This window comes from Rattus norvegicus, chromosome X (assembly GCF_036323735.1).
Source record: "Rattus norvegicus strain BN/NHsdMcwi chromosome X, GRCr8, whole genome shotgun sequence".
NCBI classification, from domain to species: Eukaryota; Metazoa; Chordata; class Mammalia; order Rodentia; family Muridae; genus Rattus; species Rattus norvegicus.
In genome coordinates this window covers 33730237-33757031 of record NC_086039.1, presented here as the reverse complement: position 1 = coordinate 33757031, position 26795 = coordinate 33730237, and the positions used below count along the sequence as shown (strand labels likewise).

Sequence of the window (26795 nt, the reverse complement as noted above, 5' to 3'; positions counted from 1 at the left end):
GTTCACATGGTGGTCAACATCAAGTTGCTTCTTCAGTTATTTTCTACCTTCTTTTTCCCAGACTCTCATTGAACCTAGATTCCACAGTTTCAGCTATGCTGGCTGTCAGTGACCTTCAGAGATTCTCAGCCTCTCACTTCCTCTTCCTCACCAGCATCCTAAGTGACGAGTGATGTGGATGAGGCAGGGCCCCCCAGGGTGTAGACCAAGAATTCCCATTTCAAATTGTCAGAGCCCACGTAAAAAGCTGAATGTGGTTGTATGTGCCCATGACCCCAATGTTATGGGGGAGGAACACAAAGGACCACTGTGGCTTGTTGGCTTAGCTCCAGAGTCACGAGAGAGCCTTTCTCAAGAGAATAATGTAGTGCATGATACAGGATATGTAACTGTGTAGAAAAGTGGAAAATGTGATACTTCTACAAATAAGTCAAATGCTTTGTAAAAGTAAATTGCTAGAGAAAACAAATGACAGGGAATGGAGGGATTAGGGAACATGTAGTACTCTAGAAGGATTTAGGTGATGCCTAAAATGGGTATACATTAAAAAGAGGACAGAAGGCAGAAGAGATGAGTCCATAGGCAGAATATTTACAGTCTGTGCATGATGATCAGAGTTCAGATCCTTAACATCTACTTTTAAAAAGAAGCTAAGTGTGGTGGTACAGGCATTTGTAAATTTGGTTCTGTGTTGAGGAAGACAGAGGATCTCTGGGGGCTTGTTAGTGTACCAGTCTAAGCAATCCATCAGTTCCAGGTTTAGTGAGCGACCCTGACTCAAAAAAAAATTAAAACTGTGGAGAGCAATTGAGGAAGACACCCAGCATCAGCCTCTAGTCAGGCTACTATCCACACGCACATGTGTACCAATGCACATACATAGAGAAGCGCATGATAGATAGATAGATAGATAGATAGATAGATAGATAGATAGATAGATAGATAGATAGATAGGTAGATAGATTGAAGGACAATGCTTCAATCTAGCTACCAAACATCTAAACTGTGTTTGTCAAAATTTGTAAATTACAGGACATTTACATTTTAAAATAAGATGCTTGTGGCGGTTTTTCAGGTGGTGGCAGTCTCTGTTGTAGTAGAACTTCTGCTATACATCTAAACTTAATGATGTTAAAATGTGTAATAGAAATTACCAGAAGGCGTGGAACAGAGTGAGACACTAGTTCTTATAAAGAGAAGAAAACGAAGAGAGGATGCTCTCACACTGGAGCTGGACTCCAGTCTTACACACACACACACACACACACACACACACACACACACATTTTAAAAAGTATTTTGCCCTTTTCTGACTGTGTAGGCAAAAAAGAGTAATAGCATTTTTGGTTAAATGTTCCTTAACTACATTATTAGATTTAACATTCTTGGCAAAGACTGCCAATGGAAAGTATTTTATTATCTGATTTGTTTCATTTTATAATTACAAGTAGTCAGGAACAATAGGCTATATTTCAGGGGGACTTATTTTAGGTTCATCAGTTAGACAGATGAGTCAACTACCATAGAAATGATCTGGAAAAGAAGATGCCATCAGTGTTCTCTCTGGCACTATTTTGAAGACTTTGCATGGGAAGCTAGAAACTGAAGGTAGACTGAAAATTATCTACCCAGCAGCTTGACTCTGGTGTTAATGAAAAAAGTATTCCTTGGAGTAGAACATTTCAAATGGCCCCTTGTGCATCTCACTGTGATTTCACTTATACATTGGAAGGGAGGAGCATGGGCACCCAGCTTCTAAATTTGGATTTCTTCACAGGCCAATCAACATTGCTGTCAAGCACATTATCCTGATATAGGGTGCCAAGACCTACAAGCTCAGTAGGATTTCTGAGTGCTGTCTCTTGTCAGCTCACTCTATTAAAGCAGTCTCACGAAACATACTACACGACAAACTCAGAGTCCAGAAGCGGGCCACGTGGGTACTGGCTGTTACACATGAATTAGTTGAAGATAGAAATATGGTTCATTGTCCACAGAGGATGTCAGTAAAGCACAGCTAATAAAATGCCTTTCCCTGTCACAGTTTAAACTATTATCCAACTCTAAATGACATTCCTCTCGGACTCCCAGACTTTTCTTGCCAAATCCTCGTGTAAGTGGAAAGCCAATGGAGTTCTGCTATTCACCCCATGACATTTGCTGACATATGCCTTTGATAAATGGGTGTTATGTTGGGGTTGGCTCTGCTAATTTGCAGGGGTGATTGTGCCTGAGCTCATGTTAATTCCTTGGAATTGGCGAAGGTGGAAACATTTTCACCAGGGAAGTTGTTATAGACACCAAAATCAGGCTTAATTACTCCAGCCACCATTGTCCTCCAAAGCCAATGAGTAAACACATTTTTTATTATTTTTTACTGCCATGGACTTTTTTTTAAATGTACCAAGTTCCTCTTAGACAATGTTTCTAAATTCAGTGGCATCATTAAAAAGTTAAAGAAACAGTTTACGCTGTAATTACATGTAGACTTCTCTCTCGGCATCTGGAATGCCATGATATAGTAACAGGTCTGCTCTGAATTGTGAGACAACTAGCATAAAGTCTATCCTGAGATATATTCTGCACTGTAACATGGCATACAAATGTCTGCGACTTCTCTTGGAGACAGAGCTATCAGCAGAGCAAATAATGCCGCAGTTTGTTGGCTACAGTCATGACTGAAGCAAGCTACATGGCAGCTAACTGATGGAGAAAGTACATGTGTGATCTGGCCCAGTCAAGGCCATACTTAGTCTCAGTTCTTGCTGCAGACTTCTACAGAGCACCTTACTCCAGAATAAAAATTCTTGTTCTGTCCGAATCCTGTTTCATGTTTGTTAGCAACAGTGTAAGCCATATGCCCTCTCTGGAATATGTCCCCTATCTCCAAAATATAGGCTGGAAGATGACTTCTTTAGAAAACATGGCTGTTAGAAGGCTGACTAATATCTCCCAAATGTATATATAAATGGAGATTCTGTTTTTATAATAATTTGTCAAGTTATTGTATCATTTAATCATTTCTTTAATCATTTTTAAGTTTTAGCTTGCGTCCCTTGTTTCTCTCTGTGTCTCTCTTTTTTCTTTCAGTCTCTGTCTCTTTCTCTGTATTTGACGTGTACAGATGTAGTACATGTGCCTGCACATATGTGGAGGCCAGAGGAGGATCTGTCCTATCACCCTCTACCTGATTCCCTTAAGATTGGATTATTTACTGAGACTGGAGCTAAGATGGTGGCCAACAAACCCCAGTGATCCTCCTGTCTGCTCCCCACAGTGCTAAGGTTACAACCGTACACAGCCATGCTTGCTATTTATGTGAATGATAGGGATTTGAACGCAAGTCCTCAAGCTTGTGCAGGAAGTGCTCTTTCTTATGCACCAAGCCATCTGAGCCCTCTCCTAACTCCTTGAATGCTGGATCTCGAATCATCTCTCTGTTATCTGTTCACATATCTGGGTTTTTATACCCAGCTGGAAGACACCCTTAAATCTCACCCTTTGCTGCAGCTGTCTATGTCTATTCTAGCACACTTGGGCCTCTCCATTGTTCAGATCCCTCTTGCAGAACTGCTGCTGCTCTCCTTGGCACACCACATGCTGGTGCTTAAGACCATCAGACAGATTCTTTCTCAACTCCCTCCCTTCCCTCTCTTCTAACCTGTCTCTGTCCTTTCAGTCCATTCACATGCTAACCCACATTCACTTTAGTCCATTACAGAGAGATCCCAATAAATTTGCTTCAGTTTAGGCCTGCCCTCCATTTCCTTTTATGCTCTGTTTCCAAAATTATTTTTTCAAAACACAGATCTGATCATTTCTCTCCTTTCTCTATCTCTCTGTGAGTGTGTGTGTGTGTGTGTGTGTGTGTGTGTGTGTCTTATTCACTCATTTTGTATGAGTAAGGATGATTTTAAAGGATTTCCTTGATACATTTTCATCCTTTCCAGTAGAATGTTAAAACCACGATAGAAGGTTCACAGGATCCTTAGAAATTTTCACCCATTCCCTTTGACTGACTCTTTGTCCTCTTGTCCACAACACCCTCTTCCAAGTTCTGTTTCTCGGGAGTCTGTCTTACCTTACACAGCTCTGTTAAAGTCTTACTTCCTCCAGAACAAATGCCTGGGGTACTTCAACCTAAACAAGCCCCCAAGATTTCAGTTCTCAATGAGTTTTTTTGTTACGTTTAAGTGTTAGCTTTACTTCATCAGTAAGTCTTAGAAGGGAAGGAATGTTAGCTAGCCTAAAGATACACACCCTCCTGAGTGCTTAGAAGGCACCCACCTACAGAGTGTTTAGGAACAGACCTTGTTCAGTATTCTATAAGTTGCTATCCAATTCCTCTAGTTTTCAGCTGAATTCTTCTCTGATGATTGCATGTGCTTATATTTGGTTGGTCCCAAGAACGTTCTGAATTATTTAGATGCAAGGAATGTGACTTACACGTATTTTCTCTAGTATTTGAAAGTTGGAGATGCTCAGTAAATTCTTGTTGAAATGAATTATCGATAACACTTGATCATTTTTCTAACTCTGTTTGCTTCTTATGAGCTTTGTATTTTACACAAGAGAACATTCTTATGAACATGCAATTTCAAGGGCTTTTAAAAGTCAGTCACGTAGCCATGGCACTAAGAATATAAATGGAAACATGTTTCAGGATTCACTTCCCTGCTCTTTACTGCACTGAAAACCAGTCCATCTTAACCTTTAACAATAATAAGTGTAAACAACCCTCAAATTCAAGGGGCTTCCCTAAATCTGCTAATTCTGAAATCAAAATGAGCATTATGGCGCTAAGTAGTTGACCAAAAGTGTGGTGATTGGGTCAGTATACCACGACAGTCACTGACGTTACTGGCTCATCTTTTGTTGTAGGGCCTGATGATGCTCAACAAAAGATAGAACCGCATCGCACAGCAGTGCTTGGAGAAGGTGACACTGTCCAGTTGGAAAATAAGGTATTTTAAACTTAATTTTCTTTCTTCATGCCCCATGTGTGTGCCTGCGTGTGTGTGTGTGTGTGTGTGTGTGTGTGTGTGTGTGTGTGTGTGTGTGGTGTGTGGTGTGTGTGTGGTGTGTGTGCATGTGTGTGTGTGCACACGCACATGTGTGCACGTGCATGCATGTGACACGTGCAGGTATAGGTACTCATGCTCACACATACATGCGGATGCCAAGGGAGGATGTTGAATGTCCTGTTCTGTCACTTCCCACCTTATTCCTTTGAGACTGTTGAGACAGGATCTCTCTGTGTACTTGAAACTCGCTATTTCATCTAGGCTACCTGACCAGGGAACTCTCAGAATCTACCTGTTTCTGAACATCTGAACACATATCCACCCCGAAACCTGGGGGTTATAGCTATGTGTCATCACATACATTCATTTTTATGTGGGTGACTGGGATTCAAATTCAGGTTCTCATGGTTTAACAGCAAGTGCTCTTACCAACTAAGCCATTTCCCTAGCCCCAAACATTCAATTATCTTTTTAAAAAATGTTTGAGTGTTTTAAAAACAAATCCATTCCCTTTCTTCCATTTCCAATCTGCCCCCTCTCCCTCATTATTTCTTCATGTACTGTCTCTGTTTTTAACCCACCAAGTCCACCTAGTATGCTGCTTGTATGTGCAATGGTGTAGGACCGTCATCTGGAGCATGGGTAGCCTCTAGGAGTTGGATTCCTGCAGACAACTAACACTTCCACCCACAATCAGCCATTAGGTGCCAATAGTTCCTCAGACATGGTGGGACCTCACAATCCCTCCTCCATCCCTGATGGGATTTTGTCTGACTTGATCGTGTGTAAGTCTTGTGCATAGAGTCATAACCCCTTTGAATTCATATGTACAGTGGCCCATCATGTCCAGAAAATAGTTTCACTATAGATGTCCACTGCCTCAGCTCTTACGATCTTTCCCTCCCCTTTAATTTACTGATTTCCATGAAAATGCTTAAATCACCCAATGAGCTGGAATTTTTTTTCTCTTCCTTGGGAAATAAATTATGCCACTGTTTTAATAAGCCTGCTTACTAATTTCTGCTGATTACATTGCTCTATTTTGAGGTTTTTATTGGTATATTTCTAGAGTTTCATAAGCATTCATTGCTTGCCTTTAACAATCTTGTAAAAGTCTATATTTGGATCTAGAAGCAATGCATCTTCATTGTTTTTTAATATTGCCATCATAAAACTAAATTATTTATTCATTTATTTTAGCAGAAGTAAAACTAAGCTAGCCATTCAGCAGTATGAATGCAGATCTGCCTGCTCACTGAGACTCCTTTCAGAATCATCCCCATTTGGAGCTAAGAAGAGCGCATGACGTTTTCCATAGTTCCTTTAAATGAATCTCTGCTTTTTACATTTTAAGGGTCTTGGGAGCTATTTTTCTGGGTTTCTCAGTTCTCTCTCTCTCTCTTCCTTTCTTCCTTCCTTCCTTCCTTTCTTTCTTTCTTTCTTTCTTTCTTTCTTTCTTTCTTCCTTCCTTCCTTCCTTCCTCCCTCCCTCCCTCCCTCCCTCTCTCCCTTCCTTCCTTCCTTCCTTTCTTTCTGTCTGTCTGTCTGTCTGTCTGTCTGTGTTTCGTTTCATTGAGCAATTGGTTCATCATTCTGTGAGCCCATTAAGGCATTCTCATTGATTTGTGTCACTCCCCAGTAAAGATGATTAAGGAGACAATTGTGCACAATTGCCTGGATAGTTCCAGTTTGAAAAGTGGGAATAGGAACTACTTCAGTGGCAGCTGAATGGAGAGGCGATCTCTCTCACTTCTAGGTCTCTGACCCTAGTATCATGTAATGCAATGGACTGGGGGAGACTTTCTATCTCTGTCCAACTTAGTAGTAAATAATTAACCTTCTCCTGCCTTGATAATCAGCAGTACCTCTATGAATTATAAACACAATAAAACAAAATGTCAAAAACACCAGAAAAATGCATATCCCAGGGTCTATGCACTCTGTTTTATGTCAAAACACACAAAACTGCCACATTTGAGCTGCTAAAAATATTGCATACCTCAGCCCAATATAGAGAAAAAATTTTAAAATTATTTTTGGGCCAGAAGTTGCTGATATATGTAGTTTTCAGTAGGGTCTGGTTACATTTGGCAACCTCAGTTCTCCCTATTACATCACAAAGAATACCCTGCAGAAAGATGTAGAAGCTAAAATGGAAAGAAGTGATGGCGGAAGCTGCAGTCAGAACATAGCTGGAATAGACAAAAATGTCTGATGATGCAAACCCCAGTCTTCATGCTTGTGTGGCAAGTGCTCTAACCACTGAACAATCTCCCCAAGCCATACCATTATTCTTAAGTCTGCTATGACACCTAACAATGGCAGTGGCTTTGGTTTATACCAGGTTTTAAAAAGTCCTTGGGCCAGAATCTGACTTCATGGACAAAGCCCAAAGCATGGGTACTCTATAAGGAAGCCAAATATTTCAAAGTTCTTAGAGATCAGAAACAATATCAAACTATTCTGGACACATGATCCTGAACCTGTACAGGGTAATCCTGAAGTGCCTGTTTCAAAAGCCCCCCATGTTAGTTTGGCCTACAACTGTGTGCTGGACTTTTGTACTGAGAGATGGTTAGAAGTACATGAGTACACTTGCAGAGATCCCGTCTAAACTTTAGATGCAAGTTGTACCAGAGTCTTAGAGTCACAAGTTCATTTTTGGTAAGTGTAGATAAACACTGGCTGTCATGAAAACAGTGGTTGAGGACACCTATGCCCTTAAACTGTCATAGTCCCATGGATGTCCCGTTCAAATGATTTGATTAAAATAACCAGTTAAACACGGAAACCAAAGAAACCACCCACTGAGAGCTAACGACAGTGATTTGATTTATTCTGTATAAAAGTTTTTGATTAAAAAAACCCACTAGAAATAAAAAGAACCACTAGGTTTTTTTCAAAACTGATAATAGTTCACTGCTTGATCTTACCACTGATGCCCAAAGTATAAACAGTGAAGTCTAGAAAGAACTGTATGCAATTAAATCATACTGAACTTCAATTTCTTTTGGGTCATTTTTTTCCAGGTAATTATTTTGGTTTTTTTTTTTTTTTGGTTTTTTTTTTTGTTGTTTTTTTCCAGGTAATTAATCACAGTAATAAATGCTACTGCAGGCAGAAAACCTGCCTTAGGTTCGCTCTCATAGGCCTGCTGCTCCTATTGTAAGCTTTGTGGCTTAATGAATTTAACTGAGTTAGAAATTCATAATTTAGAAGTTATCAACACATTAAATGACCCCTGGGCCTTTCCTCTGGGCTTTGATCATGTATTGTTGGTCCCAACATAACTCACCATATTTCCTGGCAGTAAGTTATGGGATATCAAAAGCGACTTACCTATTTGTGTTATTTTTTAGTTAAAGTGCCATGATGCACTTGAGGATGTCAAAGGATGAATCTTAGGAGTTCGTTCTGTCCTCCCACCATATTGGATGTCAGGAATAGAAGTTGGGTGGTGAGGCTTGATGATCACTACCTTTACCTGCTGACAATCTTGCTGGCCTTGAGTGAAAATTCGAAAGTTAGTATTTAAGTCAGATGAAAAAGCCTTCGCTAGGAACCAAGAAGGCACACCAAAGCAAAAGGCGTAAGCTGCAGTTTGAAAGGTCCTGCTTTGGAGTTGGGAGTTGTTCTACATGAAAGAGTCATCTGAGCCTCTAGGACCATGTGTGAGGATGTTGATAGTCAGTGCCCATCAAGGCATTGGCATAGAGGCACCTAAGGGCTGGCTGTCTTAAGCTCATCTTTCATACTCTGTGCTTTTGTATGGCTTTCCTCATTTGACACTAGTGATGAACACTTTCTACTGGGACTTTGAACTACATTAACATGCTAGGAAATAGTTATAGTGCTCATTAGATTTTTTACTAATGTCTTGTTAACAAAAGATAGACAGGGGCTGGGGAGAGGGGTCAGTGGGAAATGGCCCTTCCTCCAAGCCTGGCGACCTAAGTTCAATCCCCCCAGGTGAAAGAGAGTCAATGATCACAAGATGTGCTTTGGCCTTCATATACATGCCATAGTATGCATGCACCACCACCCCATGCACACAATAAATAACGTAAAAAAAACATTTAAAGCAAGGGATAGAAAATAGATATGGCTTACGTTAAAAGGGGGACTGGCCAGACGGTGAATCTGTAGCAAAGTGGCTGAAAGAAGTTTGCAGCAAAGCCTGACAAATACAGAGGCAGATGGTCACAGCCAACCATGGGACTGAACACAGGGACCCCAAGAGAGGAGTTAGAGAAAGGACTGAAGGAGCTTAGGGGCTTTGCAACACCATAGGAAGAACAACAATATCAACCAACCAGAACCCCCAGAACTCCCAGGGGCTAAACCACCAACCAAAGAGTACACATGGAGGGACCCATGACTCCAGCCACATATGTGGCAGAGGATGGCATTGTCCAGCATCACTAGGAGAAGCCCTGGGTCCTGTGAAGGCTTGTTTCCCCAGTGTAGGGGAATGCCAGGGTGTTGAGTTGGGAGTTGGTGGGTGGAAGTGGGAGAATCCTCTTAGAAGCAGTGGGAGAGGGTGGGTATAGGAGAGGGGGAAAGGGGATAACATTTGACATGTAAGTACATAAAATATCAAAAAAGGTTTGAAGCAGAAATCTTCAGGTTTTATGGGGATGGAAAACTTCTCTTTGACTCCTAAAGGGTTTCTAATTTCTCATTTCAGACAAAATGCATGCGTCCTTCTCTCCTGCTGTCCAAATATGAACTGGGAAGTCATCATTTTACTTGAGTAATATGCGAGTCAGGCTTTTGTTTTTAGCATTTTCTCATTCCACAGTGTGGAAACAGGGCATGTTTATCACTCCCCAAAGACCTCTCTTCTGATTAGGAAACTTATTCTGAACAGTCAGCATGTACGTGACACACAGGCCAGCCTTTTTTCTCTGCTCCGTTAACTCTTTTCCTTCCACTTCCTGACCCTCCAACTCAATTTTGTCTCCTTGGCTATGGCAAAAACAAACATGAACACTGTTGTACCATCCTCTTTTTTTCATGCCTCTTTTGGCACAATAAATGTCAAAGCAGATGAAAAATTTGAAGAAACCATTCTACCATGCATTCTTACTTAATTTAATTCTTTAAATTTAATTCTTTAATTAAAGCCAAAAAGAAAAGCACATTGCAGTCTCCCTGCAGCTTTCATTAAATGGATAGAAGAAAAAAGGGTTAATTTATAATTTTGTTAAATACAGAGGTCAATCTTCTGAGACTAGGCTTTGGAATGACTTCAAATTAAAGAGATTTGTATTAGTAGAAGCACATAACTATTTGACATAATTATGAAAATAGATCTTTGTATTAGTAGAAATTCATAAATATTTGATATAATTTAGGATAGTGTTAAACATTAGAAAATACTATATAATTGGAATATGAGTGAAGTTTTAAAAACTTACAGTTTTAAAATATACAGTAATTTGATTTATTATTATTATCTGATTGAAAATTAGATAGGCCTGAGAGAAAACTGGAAATGTACAATAAGAAATATAAAAATAATATGGAATGCTCATTTACCTATTTGCAATTAACTATTAGTAGTTAGTGGTTTAAAATAGCAACAGTTCACAGTTTCTGATTATTGCTGTGGTTGGCTCCTCTGTTGGCTTCTTGGGGTGTCCCAAATGACTAGCAGATTGGAGGCTGGGCTCCAGTCGCATACTTGTTCGTGGGATGCCTCAGGTCTCCTTTATGTGCCCCCTTTCAGGTTAGGTCACTGTGTGTAACCATATGGCCCTCACAAGAAAGTTCCTTCCAATCCAGAGTATTGTCAAGTAGGAGATGCTAGGGACTTGAAGGCATTTAAAAAAGAAAAGAAAAGAAATGTAAGAAATCAGAAAAGTTGCCAAGCACAGTCAGTCACTAACATGACCCCATGAAAGAGAAGCTGATGGAGATGCATGCAGCCAGAGCTGTGGAAATGGGTCTGGGGATACTTTGGGTTAGAAGAGTTAGCAATTGGGGAAGCAGAATGACGACAGTCTGGAACCTATCAGCAGCCCCGACTGCCATTCACTACTGCCATATGATTTCAAGAGCGGAGCATGGTAGCTACTTTTAAATATTTATCTTTTTATTGTAGAACGATCATATCATTTTTAAACCAGAAGTGCATTGATATAAAAACAATTCTCCAAACATTATACCCACATTTACATATATATTTTATATTGTGTATGTGTTTTTATTTTAAAGGTGTCGAGGCACATTTCATATTACTTTAGTAAGTGACAAAGCAATAAAATCTTGGTTTTGGATTTGTATAAGTATTATTACCATTTAAAAAAATTATATTGTCGGACTGAGCTTGGCAGTTAAGAGCACTGGTTGCCGTTCAAATGGACCCAGGTTAGATTCCCAGCACCCACATGGCAGCTCACAATTATATGTAAGTAGTACTGGTGTATCAACACCTTCTTCTAGCCTCTTTAGGCATAAGGCACACATGTGGTACAGACATACATATAGGCAAAACACTCATCCATGTTAAAAAATAAATGAATGAATGAATGAATGAATGAATGAATCTTAGACATTAGATTGTTGCAGAAGAGATAGAAAGAATTGTAAGAGTCAGAAGTGGTAGATGACGTCAATGAAAGAGTGTTTTCCAGACAGAACAAAGTTGATGTACATATCAACTCACAGAGACTGTGACAGCATGCACATAGCCTGCACAGTTCAAACTGGACAAATCCTGACCTGGAGAAAGGGGAACATGGTCACAAAGTCTCACCACTAACAAGAATCTATTTACGGTTGATAGTATCTAGGAGAAGAAAAATCAGTTCTCTTCCATGGAGCCGCTAGACTCCAGGGCAGGCTCTGTGTTCAGGATTAGTTGGCCAACACAAATGAACTCCGTGGTGTGTGTGTGTGTGTGTGTGTGTGTGTGTGTGTGTGTGTGTGTACTTGCACACATGTGCTTTTGGGGGATTGGTTGGAGGAGTTTTTGTTTGTTTGTTTTTTAAGAATAAGAAAGAATTTGAAAGTATGTGACTAAGGAGAAGATGGGATAAGAGGAAAGGGAAAGATGACCAAAAATATATTCTATGGAAAAAATAAATAGTAAAGAAAAGGCAAAAAAAATTTAAAAAAAAAGTCTTTGTTCGTAAGAGACAAGCTAATGTAATCAGATTGTTGGGAAGATGTTTCTGTTAAAGATGACCATAACTTTGGTACTGAAGAGATGGTTGGGTGAGTGAATTGCTTGAATAATAAGGACTTGAGTCTGATTACCTAGCAGCCATGTACACGGCTGAGCGCGATAGCACACATCTGAAACCCTACATGGGAGCTAAGCCTAAACAAATCCCTGGAGTGTGCTATCCAGTCATCTAGGCAAAGGGTGAGCTCTGCTTTCACAGAGAGACCCTGCTTTCAAAAATAAGGTGGAGAGGTATTGAGGGAGACACTTGACAAAGACCTCTGACCGCTCCACACATACATATGCAGATAGACCTGCATACAAAGACATCTGGCCTCCAAACACACATATATGCACACTGACCTACATACACACACACAGACACACAAACACCAAGAAGACATTGATTTCAATTTTCCTTCTTTAATTTACAGATGTTGATACAGTGGTAGCCTGGATCTATTGTTGAATTCTAGTTGCTAGAACACTGAACATCCTAAGGAATAAACATTCCCATATTGCAGAGGAGATGTTTCTGAAAATTGTCCTTGGTAGCGGTGGTCCACTTAATTTGTATCTTAACTATAACTTGTTTCCAATTTGACACTTAAAAATAAACATGCTCATTGCTGGATGCTTTTTTTTTTTTGGATGACTTTAGGATCCCAAAAGAAGTCATTTTGTCTTAATTGCCGGGGAGCCATTAAGAGAACCAGTTGTCCAACATGGTAAGTCCAAAATGCTGATTTTCCTACCTCTCACTTTCTTTTCCTTTCACACACACACACACACACACACACACACACACACACACACACACACACACACATACACAGAGAGGGGGGGGGAGGGAGGGAGGGAGGGAGGGAGAGAGACAGAGAGAGAGAGAGAGAGAGAGAGAGAGAGAGAGAGAGAGAGAGAGAGAGAGAGAAGAGAAATAGAATTAGTGTATGAAAGAGGTACTTTGAAGGCGGAGGTACACAATCACGTCAGCTCTTTGGATCTTGATGTCCTTGTATCATTGGCACTTTATTAGATGACAAAACCGTAAAAGCACCTCGAACCCAACTTTTTATTTATACCTTTGCCTACAAAACATACTGTGCAGCTCACTGATTATTTAATTAAGCATGACTTAAGATCTCATCATATTCCATCGCTTGGCATGAATTCCCAGGCATAAACAATGATCTCAGATAAGCCCCAGCTGGTTGTACATTTAAATCACCCTTAATATTTAGAAAGTATTCTTTTTTTCTATGAGCAATAATTTAGGTGGAATATTAAATCATATCCCCCAGCTTGTGACATCTCATGCTACACAGTTCAAAGTGTTCCTCCCAAGTTCATAGTCCCTTATTCCTTTTGTCATGGCTGAAGAAAATTGTTCTTCTGCAAAGAAAACTGCAAGTAAGTAGAGTAGGGTCATTATCTAGTTGTAGACTGGAATTTGTGTAGGAGAAGTGTGCTTGGGATGAAAATGTTTTACGTTAGACCCTTTTCTCTGTAGCAGTTTTTAGAACCAAGAGTCCAGCTGAATGAAGATGACAAAGCAAATTGGTAGGCAGTGCATATATAAATCCTCTTTCAGTGCCGCTGAGCATGGAAACACTAGCCCACATTAATCAGACAAAATATATGCTTCTTCAACTGTCAGTTACTAAGAGGCAAAGCATTTGATCTGGTTAGTTTAATTTAGTCTTCTTTTTAAGTAAGTTTGTTTGTTTGTTTGTTTGTTTGTTTGTTTGTTTTGCCTTTGCATGTTTATAAGCAGCCACAAACATCTTGAAAGTACTTTAGGACTGGTTGTGGTTTTTGTGAATTATCAACAGCCTGCTCCTCTTGTTACTGAGTGCTCTTAATGATGACATTAGGCATAGATGTCACAGCATGTGGGAACAGAAAACTATCTTAACTTTGATGGAGTTATGTCCCTCCCGCACGCAAGAGAAAAAAACATGCAGATATTTCATTTTCTTAACGTATGCATCAATACCATTTACTATGTACTAAGAATTGGTCAGCGTGTTTTGCAAGGGTTAGTTATTTAATCTTTGAAACAACCCTGGAAACCTGACTGCGGTGACAAGGGAATAAAGAAAATGCAGGCACACAGACACATCTACAGAAAGCTGCAATTGGTTGGCCTGTAGTTGATCTGATAGAGTGTCAATGACTGTGCTGCAACTCAGAACCTCGGCACCTTTCGTGTGTGTGTGTGTGTGTGTGTGTGTGTGTGTGTGTGTGTGTGTGTGCAGCACAGCAGAGAAGAGTTAGCTTGTCTCAGGGGAGCAGTCTCAGGTTGTAGCCATCCAGGATGAGGAAGCTGTGGTTGTTAGTTTTCGCATGCACTACCAATGTCCTCACACAAACCAGAGGAAGGCTTGCTAATTTCCTGAGCCTGACTTGAGGGAGGTTTTGCTATTTCCCATGAGTTGGAGGCATTGGTTCTTGTCAATAATACACATTCGGTCAAGGCTTCTTTTGTCCCCATAACTTCCTAGGTGATCCAAGGACAGTTTATAAAACTGAGCGACATGGTATGGTGTCAAAATAGGATATAGACATATACTACAGAAAGAGTTGGGGCATAGGAGTGGTATGGCTCCACCTGGGTAAACTGTGAGAAGATTATTGTGTGTAACAAGTGAGTCCTTGATTCAGTATTTGATCTGTTTGACCAATAAAATCTAAGACGTCCTTTCCCTAGCCCTTTGGTGAATTAAAAGAAAATGGTTGACACTAAGAAATTTTTTAATAAATGCTTCTTGACTTGAAATGCATTAGTAAGATTTATTAAAGCTATGTTGTTGGTGATCCCTGGCAAGAGGATGGTCACACCAGTATGATATATCTTCTGGAGTGGTGGGGGGGAAAGAGAAATTATGATCGAAAGGAAAGATAAAACAATAGAAGCATAAAGAAGTTTACAGAAAGACAAAATCCCTTTCATTGCAAACGCATTTTAGTGACTCATCATATCAGGAAGGAGAAACTAGCCAAACTTACGAACTTGACCTAGTCTATGGTTCCATTAGGGCACATGGACGTATCTTCTGGAGAACTACCAAAAAAATGTAAATGTACAAGGACTTCTGTTGGAATGAAAGTTCTGTTAGTTTTCAGAACAGATTTAGAATCATCGCAGACAGGCATAGCCCCATACACTACTTAGATACCAAAGCTCTGCTACAGTCTAGCTGGGTTTTTATGTGAACTAACTTTAGTAAGGCTACAGAGAAACTGCTTCATGAGATGAACAATAGATACAGGTACTGCTAATATTATTAATAATATCAATAATAACTTGCCATAATGATAGTCTTAAAAATAATGGCTCATTGTTTTGTACATATCATGCGAGTCATTGAGTAAAATTAATTGTGATTTATTTTTCATAAGATGGTAAGGTACACAAAGAAAAATGATTTACTGAATTGTGTACTATGTGTGTACTTCATCTGCTTGGTTCAGTTCCTGACATCAGTTCAGGTTCTACCAACGACAACGACAAAGAATGTGCCGAATAAAGGGAGTGTCACTGCTGGCGAGGAACCTGCAGTGGACATGAGACCCAATCCTGTTTATCTAAGTCTGGTCTGAGTGATGGGGTATAATGGTATATAGTCCTAGCCACAAAACTCAAATGCCAGTACTGTATGACTGAACAGCGTGAAAATGGGCTATTGGTGCCTAGATTTTGGTTTAGCTGAGGCTCTATAGGAATATATACCACTTCTAGTGGTAGAAGGACATGTTATCACCCAGAACTTAGTGAATGTCTCTTTCTGCCCTAGGTCCGTTTGTGATGAATACCAATGAGGAGATTTCTGAGGCCATTCTTGATTTCAGGAATGCAAAAAATGGTTTTGAGGGGGCCAAAACCTGGAAGTCAAAGATTGGAAACCAATGATGGGCTGAAATGCTGCCATTTGTATGATCTGACCATTCATTATATTCAATTTTCAAAGCTGATTTAGCTGAAACGTCTAAAGAATTCTACATTGAGATGGACATAGTGACACATTCCTTTAGTCCCAGCACTCCAGGGGTCAGACATCGGGATCTCTGATTTCGAAGCCCATCTATCTACGGACTCAGTTCTAGGACAGCTGGGCTACACAGAGAAACCCTGTCTTGAAAATGCAAAAATAAAAAAATAGAATTTCACATTAGAATGAAAGGACTTTTTTGTAGTGAGTCTTCAGAATACATTATATACATGTATGAAATTGTCAAAGAACAGGGTAACTAATTTTAAAAGGAAATGTATAAACAATAAAAAATGGTAGTGATATATGTAAGATATTTCCTGACACATGCAAATAAGTTTAATTGTTGCTTTAAAAAAAAAGACAATGTTCATTTGATGGAAATTATTAAGTGCCTATTAAAAATAATTGCTATGTACGTGTGCTTTTTTTTTTATATGTGAGTAGATGCCTTTTTATTCTCTGCCCTTCGGGATTTTCTTGAAGCATTTTCTTTGTCACTTTCTGTACCACTGGCTGCAGATATCTGAGCATCTAAAGTCCCCCCTTCTGCAGTCCAGCTGCCACCCCAGCCGTCAGGAATGTACTCTGGGTGTCATGTTACAGGCTATGTGCTTTAAAAGACACAGTGGTCCTGACCATGTGAGTCAGCTTTGAAAACTACCCTGCTAGTGCTAGGAACACAGCAGGATTCCAGCCAAGACTTCCCAGCATTTTCTGCCAAACTCTCTGTCAGATTTAAGACATAGTCTCCTGCAAGCTTCCTTGAAGGTTGTGAAAAAGTTTTAATCCATAGTTGGGTTCCAGCCTGCTGTAGCTGCAAGTGTCTCTGATCATACCTCCTCCTTATAAAGCGGCTAGAACTTAGAGCATAGGGTGGGATTTTTTTTTTCTTCAACTTTCTGAATACGAAATGTCTGTAGAGTAATTTCTAGCTTCAAGTGGAAGACATGGCCACCTCTTGATTATTTGTGCAGCGGGAAACTTTGAAATAGTTTTCATCTCTTTCTCCCATACTAAGATTGTGTGTGGCCGTGGGGGAGTCCTTGACTAACTCAAGTCATTTCATTGGATTTTGATTACAACTGATCATGTGATATTTTTTTCCATGTAAAGTTTTGGGGCTTCAAACTTTGCTTCTGGAGAATGCCTTTTGCAACACTTTTCAGTAGCTGCCTGGAAACAACTGCTTAGCCATCAGTGGACATTTGAAATATTCAAAATGTATGGAGAGTGGGCCGCAGTGAATATTCTCATGATGTCCTATGTGTACCTGGTGCAGGGCTTCAGTAGTGAACACCGAGCAGTGAAGGTAGGTGAACTTGATTTTTGTGTTCTATTTCTCTTTAGTGGCTTTCACAGAAAAAGTCCTTTGCCCTTACTGTTTTGGAAGCCGTCTAAAAAGCCCTGCCTATTCTTAGCCTGCGCGCATGACTGACTGCTTTATTTGGGGGGCTTACTAAGTTTCCTGCCATGAGTTTTTGACAATGTGCATGTGGATGACAATTTGAAGGGCTATTTTTATTTCTTGCGTGTGTTTGGAAGGGGACTAGAACATGAGCATTCTGGAAATCTTCAACATAGAGCCAGTCTGCTCCCAGTTACGCTTGCAGACGGCCCGGTGGTTTTCCTATGAAGCTTTGATCTGCCTACGTGGCACATACAGTTTTGTGGACCTTTGGTTTGTAGGTAGGTTGTGAGCAGAAGGTTGAATGATTTCTTCTGTAAATTGAAAATCGCATTGTTTTCCAGGGGTGTAATCTGTCTGGTTTTGCAAATTACCAATTGCGACCATCCAGGGGGAAAAAAGATGTTTTCTTGGGGTCTGTTTTTATTTTCGTGCTTCTGTTTTAGAAAAATGTGTCTAAGATTAAGTAGTCATCAAATCTTTGGTCCTATGAGCAAGCATCAAGGACAGCCCAAGACATTGAGAACCATGCAAAAAGGATGAACTAGGGGGCTACTGACTGCTAGAATAACATTTTAGCTCCATATTTTGTATCTTTCAAACCTTTTTATTTTTGAAAAGGACTCGGACTCAGATGTAATTCTTTTTGACTGGAGTGCTACTAAATTGTGACTGCTTTAGAAATCTCTGGCTATGAACAGATAGAAATCAGATGTGGGCTTGAGTTTTGTGGCTTGCATTTTCGATAGGGGGAAGCATATCGCCCCCCGGAGGGGAAAATTAATTCATGAGGATGTGAGCTGTTTTACATGGGAAGCACCGTATGCCTATAGTCCATAAACAGGCAGTGACTGTGTTATCCGGGTTTCATAGAACAAGACTAACAGGCTCCATTTACAGTTTTCACCCTGTCAACTCTACTCAAAAGTCCCTTTCCCCTGCCGCCTGACATGGAGGGTGGACATCAAGGCTGGTGACAGTCAGGTAGAGCTGAGAAGTGTTCTTTCTGCCATGTGCACTTTGACTCCCAAACCTTGAAAGATTCAGGCTGCTACACAGGAAGCTTTACTTCCTACCCAGCATGATGCTGTTTGACATTTCGCCTAACACGTCTTTAACGCTAGGCCCCAGTGAAGCCATCCCTGTTTGTAATTTACTCTTTAATAGACACAGCTACCGGAAACCTCTCTGTGTCCTGGGCACATGTGAAGTCTTAAATTTACTGTTTCCATTTAAATTTCTTGAATGGGGCAATGAGAAAAATCAACGGAATTTTTATGTGACAGAAAACATGCCCTGACAGAGGACAGATGTACAACATGTGTTTACTAACATGCCTTTCAATGTTTCTCTTACATGCCCTTATATTTCCCCTGAGTTTACAGCTTCCCAGACGCCAGCTGAATTAGATCATTTCTTATGTGAAGTGTTGCCTGTAATTAAGTAGAAGTTTGGGGACACACATTACTGAGTGGTGAAGTATAATGACATATAATTTTGATTTATATAGTCTCCCCCCACCTCTTTAAATGAAAACAAAATCAAAGAAATCTATTCCTTAAAATTGGTGTCTTTCTTATTTAAATGAAAATGTATCATAGAAATATATTCAGGGTAGGAATGGTTTAGGATACTTGATTAGTTTTTTGCCTTTAGATATAAAGAATATGTCATTTGTTATTCAAATCATCATGGGTCCTCCTCAGTACTGAGTCTATGAGAGCATCATTTTCTCTACTCTTGCTTTTCTGATCACATCTGTTCTAGAATTGCTGTAATGCTAAATCTGTTTCCAGGCTGTTCTCTCCTCCTGGTCTGAACTTAACTTCTTAATTTAGAGAATTGTCCTGATTATTCAGCTTAGGCAGTGACTGTGACATTCTTCTGTGAATTTGTGAGAATGGGGTCCCAAATGTAGGAGTTAGCAAAAGGATTGAAGGAGCTGAAGGGGTTTGCAACCCATAGGAAGAACAACAATATCAACCAATCAGACCCCACCAGAGCTCCCAGGGACTAAACCACTACCCAAAGAGCACACCTGGACAGACCCATGGCTCCAGCTGCATATGTAGCAGAGGATGGCCTTGTTGGGCACCAATGGAAGGAGAAGCCCTTGGTCCTGCCAAGGCTGGAAACCCCCAGTGTAAGGGAATGTCAGGGTGGGGAGGTGGGAGGGAGTAGTGGGTGGCTAGAGGAGCACCCTCATGAAGCAGGGGGGGTAGCAGTTTTCTGCAGGGGAAATTGGGAAAGGCAATAACATTTGAAATGTAAATAAAAAATCCAATAAAAGAAAAAACTCAAAAAAGAATGTAAATGGCTACTAGTCCAGGACAATTGTGCTTAATGCCATTTGAGTGAAAGACACCCTAATTTCGCTATATAGTCTTGCAGCTTATGCTTGGAAAACCAGCTGTTTGGGGTCAACACTGCTTGGAACATATGAGCTGAAGTAAATCTTTTCTGAAATCTTAATACTTTCTTTGCAAAACGAAGATCTAGAAAGATAGTTCAATGGTTAAGAGCACTTCTAAATCTTGCAGAAGACCCTGGTTTTGTTCTCAGTGGCTCCATAAGTCCAGTTACAGGAGATCTGATGCCTTCTGACCCGATGGGACATCAGGCACCCATGTGACCCAATACATATATAAAGAAAAAGTACTCATATACATAAATAAATCTTAAAATTTTTTAATTAAAAAACCCTGTGCTTGCTTCATTACTATAATCAGATTGCTGAGTAGATGTGGGATTTATTTCAGTTTCTAATTTCTCATGATTTTTGTACAGTTGAAATGAGCAGAGATAGTTTCTTAAGGTAGGAACATCATAACAGCCTATGTTATAAATCTAACCACACTATTGTACTCTCTAGATACTTACTAATCATTTCCAACAACCGTATGATTTTGCCATAAGCAATGACCTTCCCTCTAGCATGACTTCTGGCTGCTTTAATAAATAATTGTTGTCACCGGGTATGTTCGGAGTCATTATAAGATGCTGGATGAAGGTAGTGTCTATGGATCTTTTCCACAGAGCACTGAGGACCTGTCAGTCTATCAGTAAAGAAGTCATTCTAGGCCATTGTAGCACTCAGAACTCTTTTGGAAGAGTTTCTTTCTTCTTCAGCTTTGCTCTATACTACCTTTTTAAAATTATTATTACTTACACAAACGTTTAATTAGCTTTATTTACAAAGTAGGGAATTTTTTTTGCAGTCTCCAATGGTGCCTAGGTAACATCATTAGGCAAGAATGCCAGTTTAAAAGAAATTTATGCAGAATCCTAAAAATAACAGGTGTTGACGCTCCTCAAGAAGAGGCGAGCATTGCTGGCAGCAGCTCTTGTGCCTCAGTTGCTCAGAAGCAGTTCTGTTGCAGCCTCTACATCCCGTGATTTTGAAGACAAGGCCACTATTACTTCATTCCTATCAAAATCCATAGCACAGAGGTCTTGTGTGTGTGTGTGTGTGTGTGTGTGTGTGTGTGTGTGTGTGTGTGTGTGTGTGTATTCTGAACTATAAACTGGTGCTCCAGCATACACGTGTGCCCAAAGTCGAGCTGTTTGCTTGAACACTTCAGGATTTTGTTTGTACTGCTTTCCTACTACTGCATCTTGGGGGTCATCTGGTTCTGCAGCAGACAACAGCACTTGCAATGACAATAATACTGTGCGCAGAGTCATTGCTGCTGCCCATTGATCTTTCAGGACATCCAAACAAAAAGCCCCTGTGAGGGAAGTAATATCAGGGTGCCATATTTTACTGATAAACCGGACCTTGCGGGGGGTTAAATGGATATGTTTCTGGTATTTTTTTTAATCTCTAGTTGATATCCTCCACCTTCATACGGTGTGTCTGCAGGTCCTGCTATTTCTCCTCTTAATTCTGTAAAATTCTCATCTGCAAGATCTACTTTAATTGGATTTTTTGCTCATCTGCCTCCTCCGCCACCGCTATGACCACCGCCACCGCTGCCACCTCTTCCTCAACCGCCTCCTCCCTCAGTGTTTCAGACCCGAGCACCAGAACGCTGCCACTGCCACCCTTGCTGTCGCGTTCCCCCTCAGTGTAGAATCACCTCCACGCCCGGCCACCAAAATGGCGCCGGGTCTCTATACGATCTTTTAAGCCGCCTCACTTGTAATGTCTATAGATGGTAGAGTCAGTCAGTGCCACATAAGATTAGAATAAGAAGTAGTTTGCACGGAAAAGACTGATGGGTGCCACCTCCCATCTTTAATTCCAGAAAGCAAACCCACTCCTCCTGCCTACCCCGTTCTCACTCACAAAGTCATATATGGGAGAGTTTGCTGGCTTTGTTGTTGGCCAATGAGACCTTAGCGATTTTTCTGTCTTACCATGAATTCAGTGGCAGCTCTTACATCATTCTGATATATTATGGGACCCAAGGTACACTAGAACCATCGCTTACATCCTGTGTGTAATATTTCCTTGTAGAACTCATCTTTTAATCGAAAAATCCTAACTTAACGTCTGTGACTAAAATGTTGCTATAAACCTGTCACAAAGATAACTTGTGAAATAAAAACAATGATCCCATAATACACTATTAGTAAAAAGACCTGGTACTCTCGAGCACAATATTCCCACAAAGGTAGTAGAGAAATAAGAATGCAAAAGACAATAAAATCATCCCTGAACAATGTTTACGTCCAACTCTTTTTTTCCCTTTAGATATTTATTTTATTTTAAGCTTTCTGTGTCAGGGTATATGCACATGAATGTGGGAGCCTGCAGAGGCCACAAGAGGGCGCTATATCCCCTAAAGCTGGAATCACAGGCAGCCGTTAATCACCCCGCTTCGAGTAATGGGAACCAAATCCTGTTCTTTGCCACAACAGTAAATACTTTTAACCACTAGGCCATTTCTGCAGCCCAAAGAACTCTTTTTTATCATGTAATATGAGCAGGGGATGGGAGTTGAGATGAATTGAGATGAAAGGAGATGACAATAAAATGAACATTCCTGCTTGAGATGTTTTTATGGTGGTTAGTCCACTTTTCTCTCTCTTGTTTCTGGTTCTTATGGTCCTACTAAGATACAAGAACATTATAAATCAAAAGCATCCTGAGGCATCTTCAACATCATGAAAGCCTTGGCTTGTTGAGATGTCCTAACCCATAAAGACTCTCCTGTATCTTTCATTATGACGTTCCAATATTTGATAATTCATTATCTATTTTTATCAGGTATTATTGAATATCTACTGTGTCTAGGATCTGAGGATGCAGCAAGAAATAATATTTCAGCTCCCTTGGAATGTGTATTTTGATTGTGCTTAGTGGAAGTGGACAATATACAAATCTATAATATATCAGGGACAATAATAATGAAAAGCACTCATGTGAAGGAGGGGGCACAGGATGCTTACGATCAAGGGGGAGATTCTAATTCAGTTATGTTTGTGCATAGTACTGAAATAACTGAAGGAGGCAGAGGCCACCCTCAGGGTAGTGGCTAAAGAAGGAGGAATTTGGATGTTCTGAGGTTGAGCAAAAGAACTAGAGTGACTGCTGGAAGGTGAGCAGAGATCAGAAGAAGTGCAGTTGTCACGGCTGGAAAAGTAGCAACGGAGCTCCAATATAACTTTACAGATGCTGCAATTTTAATGTATGCAAATTTTATGCACCAGATAACCTTGTTTTCATTAGTTCCAACCATTTAGAATGCAAAAGCTCCTTCTTATCTAACAGGCTGTTCAAGAACACACTGCACCCTGTGACTCATAGGTCACAGTTTACACATGGGATTCAGTGTCGTTACACTGTTTTATTTTATTGATGGCCTACATCTGTGTCTGACATTTGTGGTCTGTTTGTCCCTGTTGAATCCACCCTCACCATGAGGATGAAAGGTCTTCAGCAGAGGAGTGTTTCATTGTTTTGCTTGTGGCAGTGTTCTAATCACCACTTTGCAAAGCCAGTCACACAGTAGATGCTGAAAATGGTGTTGATAGTTGATAGACTAGCCTTGGAGGATTTTTGAGATGGCCAGGTGAAAGACAACACTCACAGTGTCTGGTTGTCACCATGGTTCACCTTGTTTCATGATTTATATAAAATCCAAAAGCATTTTTAAGGCGGTGTGTTTATCTTTTCATTTTACTGTGGGCATGGGATGAGGTTTAGATGACTGTGTCAAAGAATCCTGAAATGTCCTTCCAACCATAGGCCATCAGACAGGGAGTTCACTTCTAAAACCCAAAGTTAGAAAGTGAAGTCACTTTCGCCCATGATTTCAGCCTGATGGTCACAGACGGAAAGCTACACAAAGCAGAATCTAGTCACACAGTGTCTGTGCACCACTTAGACACCTCCGTCTTTTTCTCTGAAAGCTTTCGGAGGCCCTACCTATGTTCATCTTGGGTGATATAGGAAGATGTGGAAAATTTTGACAAAAAATACTCTCGTCAGATACTGCCTTAGTGAAACCCTTTCTCCCTGCGAGAAGGAAAGCTGTACATTCAGTTCAGTAAACATGTGTGTAATGTCTTCCATGTGCCAAGCACGTGAGTGGACATGATGTTTTTTATAGAATTAAGATGTCTTAGTCATTTTCATGTCTCACCAGCCTCTGAGGAGTTCACTTTGGCCTGTATAAAGGATTTTTTTAATGCCTGAAACTGTAATACTATAATTTATTTTTAAAAGTTAATTTATGCTTCTCTCATATATTACATCTCAACTGTGGTTTTTCCTCCCAGTCTCTCCCAACTCCTCTCTCCCCCAGATCCACTACTCTCTGTTTCCCTTCAGAAAAGGACAGATCTCCCATGATAAGAACCAAATATGACATATCAAGTTTTAATAAGTCTAGGCACCTTCCCAGATTTTAAGGCTAGATGAGGCAACCCAGTAGGAGAAGAAGGGTCTCAAAGACAGGCAAAAGAAAACCAGAGACAGCCCCTATTTCTACTATTAGGAGTCCCACAGGAACACCAAGGTGCACACTGTAACATATAGGCAAAGGGCCTAGGTCAGTCCCATGCAGGCTCCCTGGTTGTTGGTTCAGTCCCTGTGTGAGCCCCTATGACCCCTGGTAAGTTGATTCTATGGGCCATGTTCTCCTGTTGTCATTGATTCCTCTGGCTCCTACTATCCTTCCTCTCCTTCTTCTGCAGGATCCCCTGAACTCTGCCTAATGTGTGACTAGAGGTCTTTGCATCAGCTTCCATCAGTTGCTAAATGAAGCCTCTCGATGATGAGTATGCTAGACTCTGGTATAAGATTATAACAGAGTATCTTTAGGAATCATTTCACTGATTGATTGATCGATCGATTGATTGATTGCCAGTTGTGCTTGGTGTCTAGACTATCCAGCCTCTGCAGCTCCTGGCCCTCTAGGCAGTGTCAGGCATGGATTCCCTCTCCTGGAATGAGTCTTAACTTGGACCAGCCATTAGTTAGCCACTCCCACAACTTCTGTGTTACCTTTACCCCAGCACATCTTGAAGGCAGGAAAAATTGTAGGTCAAAGGTTTTGTGGCTAGGTTGGTGTGCCTAAACCTATACTTGAAAATTTGTATAGTTGCAGAAAATAGCCAGTTCAGGATTCATATCTCCCATTGCTAGGAGTCTAAGCTAGGGTCACCCTCATAGATTCCTGGAAGTTTCCATTGCACTAGGTTTCTACCTCTCTTCCAAAATGCTGGAGAAATAGCTCAGCCATTAAAACCTAGGCTTACAACCCCAAGTACTATTTTTACAAGGTTTATTTCACCATTAGCTGGATGCTATTATATAACTATAACACTGACCTGTTAGAGATAAGTATTGCTTCTTGAAAAGAATCAACATTTAAATAAAAATTATTTCAGGAGAAAAATATTTTGCTGTTCTGTTGTGACCAAAACTTTTGATTAAATGAATATGAATATCCTTTCCTTTCTTTTCTTTTCTTTCTTTTTTTTTCACAGCCGCCTCAGACACAGAAAAATTAATTCTGTGCGGTGGAGAGTCCAGGTTCCACTAGGGGAATTTGGTTTTTGTTTGTGTGAGGATTCATTACAGGGACGAGGAAGGTAGAGGCAGAGGGAAGAGTTTGGTCCTTCAGTGGGACCAGCCCTGAAGATGGTTAAGACAGGGAATCAGGAGAGACATGGATATTGGACAAAAATAAAGATAAAGAAACAAGGAAGGGCAGAGGGAGAAGAAAGGACCATGGGACAGAAAAAAAGGGAGGGGTGGAGAGACAAGTAGGGAAAGACTTAAAATTGATGGCAGAGCGCAGGAAAAACTAGGAAGTAGGGGAAAGATAAACCCCACCCTCCAAACCAAAATGGTGGGACCAGGAGGTGGACTGGATGAGGGGGCTGAAGGCTTCCGCAGAAGAGATCTAGTCCAGCCAGATACAAGGAACATGCACCTTTCTCCTACAGGGTCCTGGTTAGAGTAGGGGACTCGTGGCTTGTCCCACACGCGACCTCGCCAGCAAGAAAACACGCAGGGACATATGAATCCTTGTGGCAGCCAAAACTTTTATTAAATCTTAAAGAGAGCCCTGCGCACCCGCATGGCGTGGCTTATATACACCCTAGCGCGGCACATCCACACCTGATTCGTCGCTTACCCATGATCTCATTAGGCACACCCCGGAGTGGGCAAAGACCTGGCACGAAGGCACTCTTGTATATGTGCACACAGTTAACTTCCTGAAAGGAAGTCGTCTGGCGCGGCGGAGGCCAGCGCCATCTTGTGGTGGCAGCGGCCCTCTACATCTCCCCCTATTTATTTATTTTATAACAAATCATTTATTTTATAACAAATCATGATCACCCTATCGCGTGCAATGAGGAAACCTCAGCAATGTGGAAGGGCTGATCAAAGGATCATTGAGTCTCTCTCATCCCAGTGTAATGGATCCACAGATCCATGGGGTGCAAGAGCAGAGAACTCAGATACCGAGAGAGAGTCTCTCTCATCCCAGTGTAATGGATCCACAGATCCATGGGGTGCAAGAGCAGAGAACTCAGATACTGACTAATTCTTGAGCATAGATAACCAAATTCCAGGGGAGGCCCCTTGTACAATGGCCACAAGTGCTTGAGTGATAACGGCCTTGTCACGTTTCTATTGAGATCTGAGTTTGCAAACCAACCATAGCATGAACACTAATCCACAGCATAGGGCTGCACCAAACAGAGCCACTCCCGATAAGTAGTGGGCACCTCATCTGGTTC

The 26795-nt window shown here is 40.7% G+C and overlaps 2 protein-coding genes and 1 pseudogene across 7 annotated transcripts in view; 2 read left to right on the top strand and 1 right to left on the bottom strand.

The window, feature by feature from the left end:
- Pir (pirin) overlaps nt 1-16604 on the top strand; it is a 110622-nt gene extending 94018 nt beyond the window's left edge. For both annotated transcript variants that reach the window (NM_001009474.1, XM_039099890.2), the window contains 3 exons: nt 4882-4964; nt 12856-12922; nt 15992-16604. In NM_001009474.1, coding sequence (NP_001009474.1) covers nt 4882-4964; nt 12856-12922; nt 15992-16107 — 266 coding nt within the window. In that variant the 3' untranslated portion in view covers nt 16108-16604. The remainder of the gene's footprint in view (nt 1-4881; nt 4965-12855; nt 12923-15991) is intronic.
- Nucleotides 16605-16726: 122 nt separating this feature from the next.
- Nucleotides 16727-26795, top strand: part of Vegfd (vascular endothelial growth factor D) — a 35724-nt gene continuing 25655 nt past the window's right edge. For 2 of the 5 annotated variants that reach the window (XR_005498006.2, XM_063280112.1), the window contains exon 1: nt 16727-17498. Coding sequence is in view for 4 of the 5 variants with exons in the window: in XM_063280112.1 (XP_063136182.1) it covers nt 17409-17498 (90 nt within the window). In the remaining variant the exon portion in view is untranslated. The remainder of the gene's footprint in view (nt 17499-26795) is intronic. The other 3 variants (XM_063280111.1, XM_006256863.5, NM_031761.2) reach the window with 3 other exon arrangements.
- Nucleotides 20946-23648, bottom strand: LOC108349213 (ubiquitin-conjugating enzyme E2 K pseudogene; annotated as a pseudogene).